At 36.5% G+C, this 21548-nt stretch overlaps 1 protein-coding gene and 1 long non-coding RNA gene across 3 annotated transcripts in view; both read right to left on the minus strand.

Annotated features, from left to right (window-relative positions):
* LOC134806161 (high-affinity choline transporter 1) overlaps positions 1-21548 on the minus strand; it is a 357022-nt gene that overhangs the window by 302734 nt on the left and 32740 nt on the right. The window contains exons 7-10 of one of the 2 annotated variants that reach the window (XR_010146468.1): positions 19762-19960; positions 19359-19493; positions 10565-10837; positions 4539-5801 (exon numbers count right to left, since the gene is read on the minus strand). Coding sequence is in view for 1 of the 2 variants with exons in the window: in XM_063779451.1 (XP_063635521.1) it covers positions 5486-5801; positions 10565-10837; positions 19359-19493; positions 19762-19960 (923 nt within the window). In the remaining variant the exon portion in view is untranslated. Of the gene's footprint in view, positions 1-4379; positions 5802-10564; positions 10838-19358; positions 19494-19761; positions 19961-21548 lie in introns of those variants that run through there. The other variant, XM_063779451.1, reaches the window with a different exon arrangement.
* On the minus strand, positions 1365-4089 carry LOC134806139 (uncharacterized). The gene is made up of 2 exons (XR_010146467.1): positions 2500-4089; positions 1365-2223 (listed from the first exon to the last, which is right to left on the minus strand). It is a non-coding gene; the product is annotated as an uncharacterized LOC134806139 (long non-coding RNA).

A 21548-nucleotide genomic window follows, 5' to 3' on the forward strand; every position in this document is an offset into this window, starting at 1 on the left:
TTTAATAAATAAGACCGAAACGTCCAATTTGTAGAGAAATAATAGCGTGTCACATATTTTTGCGGCCTTCGTTGTTTAACATATTTTTGCAGGTGACTGGACCAATAGGTATAATATATAGCTAGTTTGGCCGTCACTATTTATTCTAGTGGAAGCAGTTATGAAGTTAACCCAAAAAAAATATTAAGCTATGAGCTTCATCACATATAATCTTTGAGTAATTCTTAGCGTTTCTAGCCTGGGAGGCAATAAGAAGCGTGCGTCTAGTCGGGGAGGGCGGGGTACAAAGATGGCCGCCACCCCTCATCTTTAAATAAGTTATTGGGAAAAATTTCATTTTTGGTACAAGCTTTTATCGCTGACTGTACTTTCTTTCCACAGGCAATTAATACTCATCGAGACAATTCTAAAAACCCCAAACACAATTAGGTTTCGTTGTTTTATCACAGAGTTCCTATGGTCACCTCTGGTCTCCATCATCAGATCAGCTCGATGACACCATAATATTGCATTGTCACCCGACTTACGTATGTATGCAAAATTTCAGCTCAATTGGAAACCGGGTAGTGGATTAATTTAACTTGCAAGATTTCATTACAGACAACGGTCAGGTGAAACTAAATAAAAGCTTGTAAAAAAATCTATTCTGGTCCTGGTGGCTACTAAGGCAAGTTTGGTATCATTTTCGTATAAACCGAAGACGTAGAATTCATTGCTGATATTTGTTTTTTTCAGTTTCATAGTAATTTTACAAGAAAAACGTAAAAAGGTGAAAATTTTGCTTGGAGATTTTTGCTTTGGGAGCTAATAACTTTTGTATAGTGACCAAAAATATCATACAAAAAATACTATAATAAAGCGCAATTCATGCAGATTCTAAAATCATACAGGTTTAATAATATCCTACTGCAAAAAGATGGTGAAAAAATTATTAAATGACCGCAGCGCGGGTAGTTGAGACTCTCGCTAGGCGGCGTTTATCTTACAAAATGGTCGAGTACGAGGTATGAGTATCTGCTTAATGCTTACTTTGTTAAATTTTATGATGCCAAATAAAATACTTTCTGTATATTTAATGTCCACAGTTTCCGGTACATATATGTACATAATTCTGTGCACTTTAATTTTCTTTTTATGCAGTTGCAACGATTTTTGCAACCTGTTTTGCACCTGCAACGAGTGAGTTCCAGGCACACACTTACGACATCGGGTAAATCTGACAAAAAATTTAAGCACTTAACATCGTCCACATTCATAACTAACAATAAGTAAATCTTCGAATCGAGTTGTACGGGCTCGTCGCTCGCCTTTGGTTCACATTGGGTATGATCTATAGGAGATGTTGTAATAATAAGTAGACAAACTCTCGACATACTATGTTTATTGCGCCTATCGGCGATCCACAACGGTACACATTTCACAGTTTCAATATTCAACAAGAACTAGGAATAAGTCAATAGTATATCTACAATCTAACAGTGGACCGGTCGCTTCCTAACCTAAACGCGCCAACATAATTTACATTCATAAGTATATATTTTTCAATAACTTCAATTTCTTGATATGTTGAGGTCAGTCATATAATTATTTATAAATAGAGAACGATATAAATATTTATTTTTGTTACACATTTTTTTTTCGCATAATACTTGATAAGGAATAAAATATAAAGTAGGTATCATAAATATAATAAAAACAATACTGCTTTGTAAAAAATAACACAAGCTTTTTAGGCTACTACGTCGGTCAATTCAACCACTGAAAATGGATGAATAAAAAATATCGATTTATAAGATTTGATTACAAAGTTTGAATTCGTTAGATTTAACTTCAATTATTTAATATCGACAAACACAACAGAGTTCTTAGAGTTAGATCAAGAAAAGTCTGCAGCGATTTTGATAGCTTAGTTACGCAGTGCAAGTGTTGTTAATTACGTCATAATTTCATAGATTGACGTTTAAAATAACACTTGGACTCCGTGTGCTATCAAAATCGCTGCAGACTTTTCTTGGTCTATCTCTACTGACAAGTCAAGTCAGCTTCTTTTTTTCTAGCTGTCATAAATTATAATGATAGCCATTATGTTGATTTAATACGAGGATGTGACAACACTGACCTGTAATGCCTTACTTTTTCATTTCAAAAATAACTGAGGTTTATCCAATTATTTTCTAGATCACTGCAAGCGATTTTTGACCACAAAACCAAAAGTGTCATCACCTTAAAAAAACATTAAGCATTAAAGCATTTAGTAACTGGAGACGTCATCGCTGTCATTTTCTGTAGGAAAGAGTCTGCCGATTTTTGCGGGGGAGGGGAAGTCAACTGTATTGCTATTTCTACATGAGTCGTAAGTAACGTACAAATACGAGTAGCCATGTCAGCCATACAAAAGTTTGCACAATTGTGCAAGTTTTTCGGCAGAGGGGTAAGCTCTTAAAGGCGACTCCAGTTATTAAATGCTCTAAGGTCATCACCGTCAAAGGCTAATGCTACATAAATGTAGTTATGGTTAAGTCAGGTTGAATAACCATTCAACGAAAATTTAACCTTTCAAGGACTTGATGCTGAGTATATTTGAAAGTATTTATTGATTCTTAGGATATTTTTAATTAAAATTGTATATATCCTAAATCGAAAGACTAAGAAATGGCCAGGTTTAAAACACTCGGTAGGATATAGCCGGAGTTATGTCTTCAAATATTCTTGACAATTATATAAGTCATCACTAATAAGGATACAATTTCAAAACATTTAAATTATAAGGTAAATAAGTATGTTTCAAATATATGTAAATATTTTTTTGTATATTCTAGCTTAAAAATAAATATTTGACTTAAATTATAATCATATTTTTTAAACAGGATATAATTTGAAATAAAATATCTTAATAAGCATTTTATATCTGATATGTATGGTATACATTTGAACAAATTCGACTATTCTAGTTAGAAAGCGCGGCCGAAGAACAACAACGAACCTATAGCTACTTACAATTACTGATATGTATCCTCTATACTAAAGTTAAGATATGTTCAATAAGTTAACATTAAGTCACATTTATTTGATATGTTTCGTGTCCAAGTCTTAGCAAACTCTATTCTTTATACCTACATATAGGCAGGTGACTTGTATATCACATTAAAAATATACTTTGATATATTGCAACGCAGATCCTAAACTTCCATATACTATGATATAGCTTTACAGCGTCATATAATTTAGTAATAACAATTTAAAACAGATATATAGGATAGACTTTAGTGAAAAGCGTGAACGAGTAGTTATATTAATTTGGACATTTGGTCGGGTGGGGAGGGGACCAAGCCTATAGTATATTGAACACCAATACACACAGAGTTAAAACGTATCCTACATGTAAGTCCTGTGTTCAGTCACATGTACTGATGTGCCGAAGAGAAGTTTACAAAATTGTGAAATTTACAAAATAATTTTCGAAATTTCGATTTTTTGGAAACTTTCCGCAACAAGCACATCAGTAGCCACATGGCCCTAGTGCGCAGCTATATACCGTGCACACATACAATTATATATAAATGTGCAGACTTGAAACAAATATATCTGCACATATTTAAGTTAGGCTTAAAGCCTATGTACTATATACCTTTCAATAAAATTCAATATTCCTAAGTTTCGTTTAATTTACATTATGTATCTGAGCTAAATAAATATTTGGAAAATTCTGCAGCTTTGCTTCGATAAATGCTTTTAATATATATTCATAAAAACTAACACTAATTTCGTGAGAAGCAATCGAGATCTAATACAAACGAATATTTACAAATAAATTTTCTACTAAGCTAAACATTATAAAACAACAACATCTATATTGCGTCAATTTGTAATAAAAATAATATTGCATTGTTTATTTATACAGCGTTTTGTTGATAATTATCTATGTGGGTATTTGAAATTGATACAATTTCATGAATACTGTTTGAATCAATTCATCGCCCACACGCTTCACACTACTCGCGCTACAACACTGCGGGTCATTATACTGTATCGCAATTTAAGTTGAGTCTACTACAATTAGACACTCTTGTTTGTGTATGATAAGGAGATCCTGATCGTAATTTTTGTCATTTATTTTTCGAGAAATATTATTTTCTACTTTACTACAGCACAGCCGAGGTTTTAACGCACTGTTTTTGACCGCCACACACATTATGAAATGTTAAAAATTCTTATTCGACTTCAACCGATCTCGCACAATATTTTAATAATTATGACTGTATATTTTAATGGCATTACAGTGAAATAAACAGAACTAGCACCAAAATATACTGGCACTTCCAGAAAAATGAGGCAACAATTTTTTTTAAACCAATGGCCAAATGATAATGACTCTAAACGTGAGCACACGTTACACACGTTACACGCGTTAATACAATACGAGTCGCGCGTGAAACACTAACTCTGCCGACGTCGGACAAAAATTCAAAACTCCGAAAGATTGAGCAAAATCACGTTTTGACCAGATACCTTATAAACTTTATTTCAAAAAGTGAAACTATTTGAAAAGTGCTCTTTCTCTGAACGCAAGCCTGTGTGAGTAGCCCCAACTTACAGTGCGATACCGTATAGCTACCCGCCACTATTCGCTCTATAAGCACGCAACACATATGTGCTCCCATCTCTACATTAATTGACTTAAATAAGGAATCTTCTTTAATATAAATAATGTATACAATATATCTCTAACAATTAAAGTTCATTCTGATATGTATGAGTTGCATTACACGCGATTTCGCGCTACTAGCTTTAAGTATAAGTACATATAAACATACTCTATATACTGCGATCATATTACCATGGGAGGCCTGGTCTATATGCTGTCCCTAGGCTGATATATCTTCGGCTATTACTCTTTGTCCAAAATAAATCCTAAAGCATAGAACTATGCTATATTCTCTGTATCAAAAAAATTTCTGTTTAAAATTTTCAGGCCATGATTTTCCCGAAAAATTTCAGCCTAGGGTTGGACCAGGCCGATCTACATCGTCCAAGTGCTGGCACTTACAACTATGTGAAAAACGTCGTTGGTTACAAAAGAATCGGAAGAAGACACGTCCTTGATTTGAGCATCATTCCAGTCAATATAGGGTGCTTTACGACACTCTGCAACTTTGCACTCAGAAATACAATTTTAGCCCCGTTACTCATAAAACTTAGCACACCTCTGTTTTAAATGACAATCATTCCTTTGTAATAAGGCGAAAAATGTAAACATATCATTGACGTCGAGTGTAGTTTCACCCAAAATCCAATTATATTGATTTCAACCATATGGTCTTGTGTCTACAAGGCCACTTTTACACCCTATAAAATCAATATATCAAATTAACAACCTCCATTCAACGACCAACAACTAACCAATCAGTAATTTACATCTAAATGCAGTTGCAGAGTAACATATGGCCTGCCCATCCGTGCTTCTTTAATAGAAGTATGCATCGTCTCAGAAAGCTGTCTGTTTGCCAAGCGGCTGAACGGGAGGAGGGGCAGAGCTCGAACCAAACAGGGGGGTGGGTCCGTCGTTGGGGTCATCTAAGTCATCATCAGGTTCCAAGGCGGGGTTGATGCGTCCAGCACGTTCGTCTGGCCCGACCAGTGTGGACGCGGCTCCGTACAGCCGGCCCGGCACGCCGCCCAGCACGGACATCTGCTCGCCGGCCTCTGACGGCTCGTCCACACGGCCCATGTCCTCGGGGATGTTGACTACGCAGTTGAAGTAGTCGGATTCGGGGCTGAGGTAGCCGGAGTTGAAGAGGTACCTGCAGGAGAGAGTTGAGGTTGAAAAATGGGGGTGGAAGTTGTGCCTTCCACCAATAGTTGAATTTTTTTGCAGTAGTATCATACCAGGACGTACCTACGTCCATCCACGCAACGCGTCGTATACGTTCCGTTTTGGTCATACATATTTTGGCAGGTGGTGTGACCAGTCCTTAACTTCCCCTTTGTATACAAATAATACTCATTTAATAGGGGTAATTTTGCATTCCGCCATCAAACATCAATGTCTAATCTAACCGTCTATAATCTTAGGACCTATTTAGTTGTCATCTCGAATATCAGCGACGGATAATGGTTCAATCTGCCGGTCGTGATGCGCCGCTTACGTCATTGCGTCACGCGACGCACGTCACGACAATGTCGTCACGACACTATGGATTGGTTGCACCAAACCGTCTGTCACTGTTAAAGCGTTCAATAAATTTTATACGAGAGTTGAAGTCGAGCACACAATAATAAAATCGTGTAATTAACAGCGAGATTTTGAAAGTATTCTTTCTTCGTACCGATAGCAAGTTGAACCGCCAACTGCAAGAAGGACCAAAAAGTCTATTCAAGATTTTTTTTTTTTTTAGCGTAATATCGTGCGTTTAAGTCACATTCACTCAATAATTCATTCAAAACTGTTTTGCTATTACCTACTCTGAGTAGCTATGTGTGACGTGTGTAGTCATTCACCTCAACTCTCCTGGCTGCTCAACTTTCTCTGCAGCATAGACTCTGCTGAGTGGTGTTGTCCACAGTCCATCAATTGTGGTTGATGCAACTGACCCTATGGGGTCTCCCCACATCTATCGACGCGGAATTGGCAAAAGCTGATAGAAAACCGCTTTATACCCACGCAATAAAAGCTAAAAACGCGTCGTTCGGCTCGAATCGGCTGCGGACGTCACAACGTTTTTTTTTTCGAAAATAGGTATTCGTCAACAAACTGTCATGCAGTTTGGCGAAAAAATATGTCTAATGAAAACTACTGTACTGTGTATTTTTAATCAAGTAAAAATAATCCTTCAAGTGGAGCAAAGTAGTACCGTTTTACGGTACTCGCCTGGCGCATTGCATCGCATCGAATACGTTCTGAAAGATTCGTGTGATACCTACACAAACTTGATAAGAGACTAGTATACCTACTGTACGTTAGTGTCCTATTTTTATACTTACAGAATATCAAAACTCGTTGGTCCAATAATTTGAAAGAAATATGCGAGAGGCATTAATAATCAAAAGGCGTAGGCAGAACCCCCTCGGAATATACCCAAATAATTCATGTTCAAACTTTTGTCAGCTTTTGTCCAAACTTAGTATATAACGAAGCAATTACATTAAGAAAAATATTTCTGTTTTCTTTTATTTCTTTGTAATGTCTTGACACTTAAATGTACAGTCCTACACTTTGCTTTGTCGGTAGGTATGTATACGACTCTTACTACCAAATGTACGTCAAGTAGTATGTTAAAAACAATCTGAAAGAGGCGTGTGAAGATAACTTAGCAGTTTTAGCACCGCGCTTTATATTTTATTCTTTGGGCATTTTTGATAACTTTATTTTTACCTTTTCTGAATTACGAAGTGTTTCTAAACGAATGTCCACACAAATGCATCCTCTTTACAAACTTGCTTCACAAACACCATAGGCGCCATAGCGCAAATTTGAATGCCATGGCGTTCAAAATAGATCTTGGTGCAGGAAGAAGATAAAAGCACACAAACAAATCACACAAAACCTTGAAGATAAACTACACGATTATTTAGGACTAATCCCGCAATTTACTACCCATAATATTAGAAGGGAATCGTGTATCTCTCTAATGTTTAATCAAAATTATCAAGCAATCAACCGTCGCGTCGTGAGACGTTATATAAAATGATGAAAGGAAGGAACATTACAAATTTAACAATTATTTGGTACAAAGAAAAAGGAAAGTATATTTTATAAAACGGACGCATTCAAACCTGGAAAGCATTCTTGGCATTATAAAACGTAACAATGTGAAGATGAAGAAATATTTCTAGGTCCGTATAGCGTAAGCAAAAGTTTTAATTTAATTACAGTGGAAGCTCTATAACACGAATTTCACGGTAAAAGATAAAAGGTTTCGTCTTACGGGTCGACTTATCTACTAAAAAAGCTTTTACATGTTCTACCTTTTCAGTCCGTTAAAAAATCGGCTCGCAGAGATAAAACAAATGAAAACGCATTACATGTATTTCGTCGGTGACAAGCAAAAGTCACTAATTACTAAAAAAAATTTAAACAAAAATCGACCTTCTTTTAGTACTAATATGGTACACTATGGCTATGAACTTGTGGTGGTAATTAGTGAGTTTTGCTTCTCATCTGACGATATAAAACAGATAGCGTAGTATTATTTTGTCATGGGCCATAGATTTATTGTAAATTAATAGCTTCAAGATACATTCCAGATAGGAGTTCAATTGAGGGAAAAGGAGTTTTTCGAGCCACTGAGGGAATGCTTACTGGATTACAGAGTTTTAGGTTTTAATTTAAAGCGACATTTAAATACGTGCTAACGATGATTCCCCTTATCAATTAACCTTTCGCCGACATTCGAGTTATCGAGGTTCTACTGCATAATGATGGGTAAAAGGCATCGAATACGTCGCTCTGTGAATTGTGCAAAGACGATCGTCTCGTTTGGGATTATTGATTTGATGAAGTCCGACTAACAAGGTCTTGAAATTTAGAGAGGCAAATTAATAGCACTATTTGACTAATTAATGATCGGAATGACACACAGGTAAAGATGGAGATAAATTCCAAATGTAAAATAACTGACAGTTGCATGTCTACCTACATATAGGGTGCACGATTGTTATTGTGTATCATATTTTAGGAGAGGGTTCGAAATTTTATATTTCCAAAATGAAATTTCCTTTGTGTCCTGATAAATTTTCATGTGATTTCCGAGAACGTTTGGAGACTGGAGATTTTTTTGGAAACTTTCCACAACTTGGCCATACATACATCTGCGTATATGTATGGCCTCTCTTCACAGCTCAATACATATAGAAAACGTGAGAAACAACTTCACAATATATTAATAAATACATTATATTAGGTAGTAGGTAAAAACGTAATCCCCTTTTTCCTCCTCCATCAAATTGCAAGATTTAAAAAAAAATATCTAATTTATAAAAATACACAAATCTGACACTTTTTCCCGTGATTACCTGTGATCTTAGAGCATTTAATAACTGGAGTGGCTTACCCCTCTGCCGAAAAACTTGCACAATTGTGCAAACTTTTGTATGGCTATTTGTACGTTACGTACAAATCATGTAGAAATAGCAATACATTTGACGTCCCTTCCCCCGCAAAAATCGGCAGACTGTTCCGTAAAGAAAATGACAGCGATGACATCTCCAGTTACTAAAAGCTCTAAGCCTGTGATGTATAAACATTGAAATTGATATACACAATTGATCTAATATTGAATGCCTCATCACAAGCGTTAACAATTACGTCCGGTCCGTTACAAGAAAATGAATATGAATAAGGGATGATTAATATATCTCAGATGGCTTCCTGAATTCGAAATAATTATTTGAATGAAAAGGTCGAAATAATATAATGATTCGTTGAATAGGTAGCCTCGGAAGTTGTTAGTCCTTCCCTTTTCAAGTTCCCTTTTGCGAGATAATTTGTGGCAAATGTCCTTAGTCGGAATTTTAAATATCTACTTTGGTAAATAATTAGTCAAAATGTTGAGGAAAATGTACGAGAGCATTGTCATAACTAAATATATTCAGCTATTTTGTTGCAATTATCAGGCCCATAAAAATTAACAGAATAAAAATTTTGGTTACTTATTCTTTTTAAATGCTTCATTATTTTACATTTCTTTTTTTTTATCATAAAATAAAATAAAATTTAGGGTATTATTTTTTAATGCTTGATTTTTTTACATTTCGTTTTTTTTATCTGTTACTGTGTAGCCATGGACGCTTGCAACTCTTCCTAAAAAATACGGCCTTAAAAATATCAAAACCCTAAAAATTACGCCCTTTCTTGAACAACATGCAGCAATCAATGTTTGTCCGTATACTCATAATGTTACCCCACAGGCCAAATGGCTGTGAATATTAATTCATTACTGTATACGGCATTGAAATGTAAAGGGAATAAATTAGCGATATTTAGAATTTCCATCCTGAATAATTAAGTTACAGCCCTCTGAATTGTTTGTCCTCTTTTAATGGATTTACATACAACTTCAAAGCGAGCATGCTAATTCGCCCACCAATCCCCAAAGTGAATTCTGGTAGGTACATTATTATATTATTTTTCCTAAAACATGCTAACAAGCACTGTAATTTATTAAACCAAATAAAACGTGGCGCCCTGGAACAGACAACCTACTTACATATTTCACCTCTCAAAATATGTCACGGATCCATGTAACGTTATTTAAAGAACACAGGTAAAAGAAAATAGTTACCATGTACACCGAGTCGCAAAATTGCATTGCCCATTTATGAATGAATTATCTAGTTCACTGCAAGTGATTTAATTCTCTTTGGTTCACTGTAGGTACATAGAAGAACACTAGAAATATAAAGAGTTGTTTCTAACTAAACCGCCGTCAGAGATGCGTAGTATAATCTTTTGGGTTCCTCCCAACCAGTCATCATCAGTCTCAGAAGAAGTAACAAAACATATTTTATGCTTCTTAGGCGGGTCCACTAAATACGCTACAAAAGAAGTAACAAAAGGTATACTTACACGGAGAGCCAGGATATGAACGCCAGCGTGAACAGCGACATCACCATCGCCATAGTCCTGAAGGGGAACAGCTGCTGTTCAGTCTCCGGATCCCATCCAGGGTAGTGTATCAACGGGGCCAATCCCAGCATCTTCTCTCCTCCCGTCAGCCGCACGAGGAGGGCCACTATGTACGCGGACAGGGAGCCGTAGGTGTTGCAGTACTTCTTGAAGTGGACCACCATGAGCAGTTGCGGGAAAAGGATCACATAGACCAAGTCCGAGCACATCGACCTGGGGAAGAAAGAGCGATGTGAGTGGCTGATTTTTAATTACGTATTTTAAAGTCCCTCTTTGTTATTTTGTCGGGTGATTCAAGGGAAAGGCACTTATTTCGAAAAAGTACTATCGTTTCCTTTTCATTTTAAAAGCCTCAAGTTTCTTCTGTTGAAAAAATAAAAATATTTCCTTCCTCATATTTTAGCAAGCGGTAGCGGCGCGCCATAATTATAAAGGTGTAGGAAAACCGGAACTAATTTGTTTTTCCGTGTCTTCGTGAGCCGTAGTAAAAACTCAACTGGCTAAAAATTGAGCAATTCAGTGGAAATCTAATTCCGACGGCCCGTCACCCCTGCTATGTTTATGTCATATGATAATTTGTATTTGTATTCGTATTTATTTGTATTTATTATAGTTTCTCGAAATGGCATTTTAGAATTGATCTCATGATATGGTTAGGTTAGGTTTGACTTTTTCATAATGCCACATCATGAAATTATCAATTCTAAGATCTAGCCACGCCTTGTACTTATAATTAATTAATACACTGAGGCACCAAAGTCAAGCATAACAGAAATTGCAATTTAATATAGCAGGTGCCTACGCCACGGCGTAAAATGTCCGAAAAAAACGTTTTACAGTTTTAAAGCTTCCCATGTCCGAGTTCCATCATCAAAGTAACTAAGCCGCGTGAGCCAGGCGCACAACGTTTTACAATTTTCTCTAAAAAAGGCTCATTTAGCAGCAACATGGGACGAAAAGGTAGGCGCTAATGAGAATGGATTACTTCAATATAAAGAGAGTGAGGAAAGCGGAACTTTGTTTCTCATACGTCGTCTGATTGAGCGATGATGTTCATATTGTTTAAGTAATAAGTCCAAAATTTTCAATATACCTACGAGTAAATACAGTCAAGACCATAAAGAGCAAATCAAATGTGTTTGTGAATTTCAAAAATTTATTGTTTTCGAAAAGTATTTTATAATAAATTAATTTTAAATGAAAACTGCATATTATTCTGCCTCTACAGTTAATCTGTGTATTTATTGTAAATGGTTATCTTATTTGAATTGAGCAATAAGGAATATGAAAAAGAAAACGTTTCTGTAAAATTATGAGGAATACCTTAGTGTGTTGTAAAAGAAATATTTATCAGAAATATAAATTCACCATGTTTGCACTCATGAAATAAAGCCGTTATCAAATTTTAAGAATCTGCATACGTGTCCCCAGCACATTCAGAGAAATAAACTCAACCCGTCGCCGTTGGGAAATCGATATGATGTCCTAAAATACGGTACGATGTCACAACGATAAATGGATCCGCTCATGCGCGCACTAAACACTATAATTAACCTTCGGGAATCCTATGTCCATACGAAACCTACAGACGGCCCTAAGCCTTGCTTACGCGCGATGTGCGAAAAGGTCGTATGTCTCAATGATTTACATATGGCCTTACGTCTATTAGATTATGCTTTTAAGTGGAAGATGATCATATACTATCATTATGGTGGTTCTAAAACGTAGTAAGCGCGTTGGAATATTTAAGATTAGTAAATGTTTTAGAAATATAGACGTAATATGGTGTAGAACTGATGTAGATGGTCACCGGTTGCTCAATTTTATTGAAGTGCGGTTTGAAAATGACTTCATATCGTGGTTAGTGTTTAAATAAAACGTACTAACGCAATGATTGTGTCGCAACCAAGGTCTGGTGTGAGAGTCACTATAAAAGCTAACAATTATTGGCTTGTGCATTCAACTTCGTCTAACAAACTAAGGAGCCTGATGGTACTTGCTCCTTGCTAAATTCAATTTTCAGACAGTTTTTTTCTCGATTTTGGCCACCGTAGCCTATGGAGACTAACAAGCAACGCTAAGTGGCGTTCGTAATTTATGGATGTAGCTATATTAAGGGTGTCACATGCGCGTTTCTAACTTATGAAGAAATTGTTTCTACTATATAACCTAAATGAATAATTAATTTGAGCTATGGTTTTGTTTCGTCCTCTTGACCGCGGCGAGCTGTGATTGGTCAATTTCATTATAGTTGACTAAACCGTTTCGAAATGAATATTATAGTTGAGTTGGGAACCCGGCCATACCATAAAAGTACCCAATTGCAGTTTGGTATACGAAATCTTAATTCAACAATTACAGTCGACGAGTAGAAAAATAAGAATTATGGATGGCGCTGAAATTGTTGATATGTGAGTGATACTCGTACCACTCAGGTGCCTATGCCAGTCCATAATTTCTCTACATTGTAACTTTTTAGGGAAAATATTCCAATGTCCGAAGCGCACCGAAGTTATTTTCTTTCCGTTTAATTACGTAACCGTTTCCGTTAATTAATTTGATAGACAGCAAAAGTGCCCACACTGTTAAAACGCGCTTCTGTAATAGTTTTCGCACTGTCGCAACTAACCTGAACCGAAAACGGCGGCTTTTTTTATCGTCCGCCGTAAAAAGTGCTAATTGACACTGCCCATTACGCTAATGGACTTTGACCCGTCCGGCGTCCGGCACATACAGTCAAAGACAGGATAAACCTGGCTTTTATCTTAATCTTTGAGGCAAACGGCCCATAGACAGACTATCATAGTCTACATACTGTACAATAATAGTATTGTCATAAGTCATGTTTGAATTTTATCTGTTAAGTAGTAGGTAAAGCCTGACCATTAATATATGATCATGCGCCATGTTGCGGAATTTCATTGGAACTAATTTCTTAACTGGCAATAAGTTTAATGATAGGTTGTCACTGTTGTCAGTGTCATTGTGGCGGTTTACTTGAATAATACTTAAGTGTTGAATATTAAATAATAAATGACAAAAAATGCCCAAAACTATACATAATCAAGAGCGAAACATTGTAAATAATGTAAATAATAAACTGCTGGAAAAGAACCGTTCGGGAAATTAAACTATTTCGCTACGAAACATTTCCAAATTAACATCAGAGCTGACAGGTAAACAAATCAAAATGTCATTATAGTCTGGTTATTATGACTTGGTTATTGTAGTGTTATGTTATACATAAGCGAGGAAATACTTAAGTACAGTAACCAAGATGTGTTTGATAAATATTTACTATGGGCAAAGATATACATAACACAGATTTTAATTTTTAGTTTTAATCTTGTGTCGATAGATGGCAATAAATTTACAGTGACTACAAAATTTACTATGACAATAACTCTCTATACTCTCTATTCTCTTTGCTATGGGCTTTGGAGACGATCAATTTTATTCATTGACAATGTAGCAGACCCTATGTAAGGCAATTTTGACCTATGTGTGACGCGTAAGAAAATACATGAACTTTATACGGTAAAAACCGACAATAAAAAAATGTGAACACCGAATATTTGGATACTGATTATGATTAGAGTGACTAAAAGTATGTAAGTCAAAATAACGAGTTGCCAATCCACATTGTTCAGATTGTTGTTGTCTTTTCGCGGATTAGCAAAGTAATATTTTGGTTTTAATTATACTGAACTGTTGCCATATAAATGAGAATAATAGCGCCCTCTTGACAATGATCATATATTCCTGGTAAGGCTTTAATATACTTTCAAATAAAAAATAAAAACATTTTCTTATTATCTTAAGAAATGAGGTATTCTAGTTATGAGGTAACAAACATAAAAATCGGGCAAGTGCGAGTCGGACTCGCGCACGAAGGGTTCCGTACCATATAAAAAAAAACAAAAAAAAAACGGTCACCCATCCAAGTACTGACCACTCCCGACGTTGCTTAACTTTGGTCAAAAATCACGTTTGTTGTATGGGAGCCCCATTTAAATCTTTATTTTATTCTGTTTTTAGTATTTGTTGTTATAGCGGCAACAGAAATACATCATCTGTGAAAATTTCAACTGTCTAGCTATCACGGTTCGTGAGATACAGCCTGGTGACAGACGGACGGACGGACGGACGGACGGACGGACGGACGGACAGCGAAGTCTTAGTAATAGGGTCCCGTTTTACCCTTTGGGTACGGAACCCTAAAAAAACGCCACTAGTGTTGTTAAAACATGTCTAATTGTGATTTAAAAACCGCACTCAAATCGGTTTATCAGTGGGGGATCTACGATGCCACAGGCACACACAGATACATACAGTCATACATTAAATTTACAGACCCCTCTTTCTCCGTCGGGAGTTTAAAAAAGTTATATTTTTCCATTAATAGGAAAACCGACCAGCACAAAGCTGAACATCCAATTAGAGATCTTTTTATAGCAGCTTCCGGAATACGAGATGAAAAAGGGGTGAAATCAGGGAGTGAGGGGGTGAAGGGGTGATCGAATTTCAATTAACGAGCCCCGCAGACTACATCCGGTTTTGCATGCACGAGGATTGTCTATTATTTGCACAAAGATTAAATAGTAAAATTGCAGATTTACTCAATTCAAAGCGATTTTTTTTTGTATTACCTACCATGGAATAAAACTACATAACGACTGTATACGCTGTTACCTACTTTGCCTTAGCTGAAAATCTTGTTTGCGATTTACGAAGCCGTGTTTCGCGCTTTCGAGCTCGACAGTCCATTACATTTTAAACTAGCTAGAGCTTAGGGATTTCATTTAAGATTTTTCTTTTTAAGCTAACATCTTTATTAAGCTCTTTAGCTGCTTATAGAGGGATTTTCACTTAGACACTTTTACACGGTTTCAAGTTTATTAAATTAAAAAGTTAAATTTATTTTTTTTTAATTTAAATGTAACTTTTTAATTAAAATATACCGACGTAAATAGGAATTCTAATGTAAAGAACGTTGAATAAAGTTAACTCTAGATAGTTCGTGTAAATGGAAACATGACTTGAGCCAACACATAGCAACGTCAGTATTTAATGAACCACTTTTTTTGCCACGTCACGCATGCGTAATTTATAAAAGTACTTACAATAAGTTTGCAAACTTATGACGTAGGTAAAGAATTACCACGACAAAGTGACCCTTTTCCATCCAAATCGATTGCAGAGCGGGCAGCCTAGAATAGAACCAGAGATATTTGAATATCGACCCTTGTCAATGCCAATGTGGTATGATATCTTATATGTGAGCGATCGAGAGAACCCCGGAAAAAGTTATACAATTTATAGAGCAACGAAAAATGATTTTAAGTCAGAAAAAATTCATGAAAAATAGATTCACTCATACTGATTCCAAACGAACCCAATGGAAATTCATTAGTAACCATATAAAGAGTGGTATCGCCGTTTACTGGATTATTGTAGAAGCAATGGCGACAAAATGGAGATAAATATAATGGATTTAGGCTTCTAGGCTTTATTATTCTTAGTTAAACCGCTTCACTTTGGGAGATGCCTGTCCGATTCAAGTCAGATTGTATCCGTCGATATTGATAAATTAGGACAGAGATAGCTTTTCAAGCAGTCAGTTGGGACAAATGGAGCAATTACATCCGTGAGAAACTGTGCCTATAGTTACTAGAATATAATTATGTATGGCGTAATGTACGTTACTAAAGCCACTCCGCTAGATGAATGGGTGAATACCTTCGGAAGGATGTTTAAATAATTATCTAAATTGATTATGTCCGCGTAAATAAAATTAAACTGCCTGCCAAGGTATTTTATCCTGCCCTTTACCAAGCTATATACATAATAACGAAGTTATTTAAATGTATTGAGGTCTAACTTTAATAATGAACTAGGAATCCCTGTCGTCCTCGAGTTTGGTCCTGTCACCGACCCAATCAGGTCAATCATCATAGGAGTGGCATTAGAACTTTGAAAATCGGATCTTGATTTGACACTACTCACAGCAACAGATGTTGAACAAACCTCTCAGGCTATGACCCTCAATTGAGTTGAGTGAGTGTATCAAAAAGCCTCGAAAACGTCAGCTGTCGCTACATTGGTGGATTGACAGTAGCCAGCAAAATACTTAGGTAGGACATAAAAATAACTTTAGTTGTTTCCTCCCAATTCATAATTTATAAAATGTTTGCTAATATAATTCAATATTTATAAGAATAAAAAAATATCTGCTGATTCTAAGATTATTAAACGCGGTTACATTAGTCAGTTAATTACATTAATTTAAAAGGAAAGTACTGACTTACAGATTTTATGCTTAGCTCGAAGTCTTTATATTAAATACGGATGAGAGTAATATCGAATCAAGATCCAATTTGATGATTTGGAACGCCACTCATAGAGCACGTGCCATCACGGACCCATTAAGTTTGCGACATCCGAGGTAATCGCGGCCGCCGCGCGCCGTGGACGCACGATCAGCTTCAGCTAATATGACACTAAATTATTGTTATTGTCGATAAGCAAGGCTGGATTAGATATTTGTAAGTCTAACCAAAAAATCGTTTGTTTGATCATGGGATTTTTAAATTTTTTAAATGAATTTGTTAATCTGAAATCTATCCATCTTCATCGTCAATTCATCATATTTACGTACTAAGGTCTGAGTTTTCAAATATCAGATAAAATTATCTGTCAGACAAAGATGCTCTCTTTCTTTCACATGCAAGAAGAGAAAGAGAGTGTTATCTAAGGTTAGAAGAAAAACAAATTCATTGTTTAATATATATCAACTACCTTTAAAATCGGTATTCTTTACATTCCGTTTTTTTGTATGCTATTCAGTTTTTCCTACTGATTTTCATGGGGATCGATAATATCCATTTCCAAAATGAAGTTTTCCTGAAATTTCCAAGATCTCGTCCAACTTTTTGTAAACTTTCTGTGAACTGCACATTTGTAGTTTTTCCTTGTTTTCCCTACACACTCTACACCAGCGGTCGGCAACCTTTTTTTGCGTAGTTCTAGTAGCGTAGTTAACGATGAGTAAGTTGACGCTGGCCGCACTTTGTTAATATTTATGACTTTATCAGACATTGTCGTTTCTCAATATTACATAGCCAAAGAGGCTCGCAGGCCGCAAGTGACAGTTTCACGAGCCGCATGCGGCCCGCGGGCCGCAGGTTGCCGACCGCCGCTCTACACAGTCGGCTGTTTTAAATATTCCCCGCACGTTCGAACAGATCGAAGCTCTCAGAATAATCCAGACATCTCCCTGACGTCACTTTAAACTGAGAGAAAGGCAACAACTGCAAATCCGATTGTATTTATTGGCTTGCAAGTCTGAAGTGCTTCTGCGGAGTTACTTCTTCAAATACTGAACGAAGCTTTTGCATATAATTTAAAACTTTTGTTTTACTGGAAAATTTCAGGAGCCGGATTCAGTTTTAGCATCCCGTCGCGGTTTTGATACCACCTTGACGTTCGTGTTGGTGATGGGCGCGCATCTCACGCACGACTTTTACTTCATTCCGTATGCACCAATCAGCGTGAGCGATTTTCAAAGTCGTATCTAACTTAGATCAAATTCTTAACAAGTTGATAGATCTGAATCGGGATCCATATGTAATAAACGATACGTGTGCTAACTCAGGGAAAGAACACTAAACTGATGTAGGAAAGTATTTTACAAGATAAAAATATAATCTATGTCAGACATATTAAAAATTTCGAACCTCTTTATAGTAACAGAGGATTTTAAATGAGCACATGTATATAGCTATAACTTATTTATCGAAATCAAATCCCTAGAACGTGCCCCGAGTTAGAACACCTATGTTAATAAAAACCTTAAATTTTTATTCCTTGATAGGAAGTCTAGAAGCTTTTATCATAAAAATAAATCACCGTATGTAAAACCTCTTCTCATCTTCTCGCTGGTAGAAAAACACCTATTATAAACACAATTATAAGTAATAAGTTTACAGGCAATACAAAATTACACAATCAATAATTAGTGTAACAACTCGTTCACGTTTAAATAGTTAATGATCATTACCTACATTAATTACGGCGGACTAATAATCAATTCACGTCACAGTGCGGTTTATCGGGAGAAGTCTTGATTAGTGGCGAGTCATTATTGTGATTTCCTACCCTACCCTCACGGATGGATAAAAATAAAGATAAATTCAAATTTTATTAATTCAATAGTTTTAGAATATTTCAGCCGTATACTGATAAGAGAAACACTTTCGCATCTTACATATTTATTAATTAATATTTTATTTAAAGCATATCAAGCTTATTTAACTTAATGTACTTACATATGTTTGCAATAAGAAATATACATATTTTATTTATTTATACATTTTATTTTTAAATCTTATCGCTTATAACAGCTTTTACTGACGATGGTGAGTTACTACAGCTCGTAGATAAATGGGATGATCAGGGCCATCAGCATGAAGAGAAATCACAAGATCATAGAATACCAGCTGGTATTGATGACGGACACTCATCACAACCTACGGCGTAAGCTACGGGCATCTATGGATGGAAGGGATGGTCAACGCCATCAGCGTCGAGAGGAAACCTAGGATGCTGCGGAAGACCAGCTTGGAGTGATAGTCACTCACCTCGAGATAGAGGGAATGGTTCTCATGAGTCTAGAGATGATCTCACCAGGAATGGAGGAATGGAAGACCAGCTAGCACTGATGATGGTCACTTACCACAAGCCGTAGATGGAGGGGATGGTCAGAGCCATCAGCGTTGAAAGGAAGCCGACCACCAGGATGCTCACGCGCATCACCCAGATGATCTCCATTTCGGATGCATTTTGGCGGAAGATTAGCTTGTACACGTTCCTGGTAACAAATTACAATATTAATAATAAATAAGTACTGAATAGTCACTAGAAATTATAAAAACGACTGATAAAATATAGAAACAATACGAAACCAAATCTTACGTCTTTGGACACCAATAAAGCCGATATAGTCATCGTACGGTTAAGTTGAGGGTATGTACATAACTTCATGTTTTCTTTGGCTCGCTTGTGCCCGTTATGATCTTGGGGATTGGGTTTCATATTTGTCAGAGATTTAGGGAAATCGTCAAAATCCTAAGACTTACCTGGCAAACATACTAGAAGCGCTCAGCACACTAGAGTCAGCCGAGGACATGACAGCAGCCGACACGGCTCCCAGTCCGAAGAAGGACACGATGTCCGGCGTCAGATACTGCAGGACAAGAGGTAAGATCATGGACGTCTGGTCTGACGTCAGCTCGCCGTCGGCGGTCAGGTCCCCCTTGAAGCCAGTCTCGTTCCACGCTGGAAGAAAGGTCTTTGTTAAACAAACTGTCCAGATGATAATCGATAACACATTCAAAATAATATACTAAAAAATAATACACAGTGCACCCTGCTAACAAACAACCATGATCTAACCATCACAGAAAAGTCTAAGAAAACTCATGCATTGGAGCATTGTCATTCATCGCAGTGCCAAATGATTGTTTTGTAAACATTTGAGAAATCCTTAATTTAATAAGAGCTGAATAAGAGCAAGTAGTACACCGCAGCGGATAAATGTAATTTTTTTTTTATAGCCTTATATCAGAATATGTGACGTATCGTTTGTTTGATTATTTCCCATTGCTAATTATTCTGTGTACCCTTTGGCAAAGGCCTCCCGCAACACTTTCCAATCTTCTCTCTTCTGTGCCAGTCTGTTCCAGGTTTTGCCAGCTGTTTTTACCAGGTCATCCTCCCATTTTCTGAAAGGTTTTCCTCTCTTTCTCTTGCCCTCTCTTGGGTACCATAGTGTTCCTATTTTATTCCATTTGTCATCTCCTCTAATTACATGGCCAGCCCATTTCCACTTAAGTGTTCTTAGTTTTAGCACCACATCTTGGGTCTTTGTAGCTTTCCTGATTATGTTGTGGTTGATTTTATCTATTTTCCTCTTTCCCATCATGCTTCGTTGGCAAGTACGAAGTTTGGTTTGTTGTGATTTGGTGAGCGCCCAAGTCTGGCATCCGTATGTTAAAATAGGGAGTATGCAGGTATTAAATAGTTTTCCTTTAACTGAGATGTTCATTGTTTTGTCTTTCATTATTTCTCTGAACGACCAGTATCTCTTCCAAGCATGACCTATACGTGTCTCAATTTCTGTACCTGACATATTGTCTATTTTAATTATTTGGCCTAAATATGTATAGTCATCCACATAGTCAATGGGAATGTTGTTCACTGTAATTAGTTCTTTCTCTCTGTTAGTCATTGCCTTGGTTTTTGATGCGTTCATGTTTAAGCCCACCTCTTTGCTTTGTGTATCAAGGTCTGTTAGCATTTTTTGGAGCTCATGAGAGGATTTTGCGAATTAGATGATGTCGTCAGCGAATCTTAAGTTTGTAAGGTACTCGCCATTTATTCTTAGGCCGCAGCCTTCCCATTCGAAACGTCTAAAGACATCCTCAAGCACTGCGGTGAATAGTTTCGGTGAGAGTGGATCTCCTTGTCGTACGCCCTTTTCTAGATTGATGATTCCTCCTTCTTTTTCTAGCTTAACCCTAGCTGTACCTCCATTATATATGTTCTTTATTATTCGAATGTACTTTTCTTCCACTCCTTGTTTTTTGAAGGTATTCCAAATTGTATTGTGTTCCAAGGAATCAAAGGCCTTGCAGTAATCTACGAAGCAGCAGTACACTGGTAGGCCGAACTCCTTATACTTTTCAAATATTTGCCTTACAACATGGACATGGTCGACAACTGAGTAATTGCTTCGGAATCCTGCCTGTTCTCGTGGTTGGTTCTCCTCAAACACTTTAGTTATGCGGTTTAAGATAATTTTTGCAAAGATTTTATATATATTTGACATTAGGCTTATTGGCCTATAGTTTCCCACGTCATTTCT

Source organism: Cydia splendana, chromosome 2 (assembly GCF_910591565.1).
Source record: "Cydia splendana chromosome 2, ilCydSple1.2, whole genome shotgun sequence".
Lineage (NCBI taxonomy): Eukaryota > Metazoa > Arthropoda > Insecta > Lepidoptera > Tortricidae > Cydia > Cydia splendana.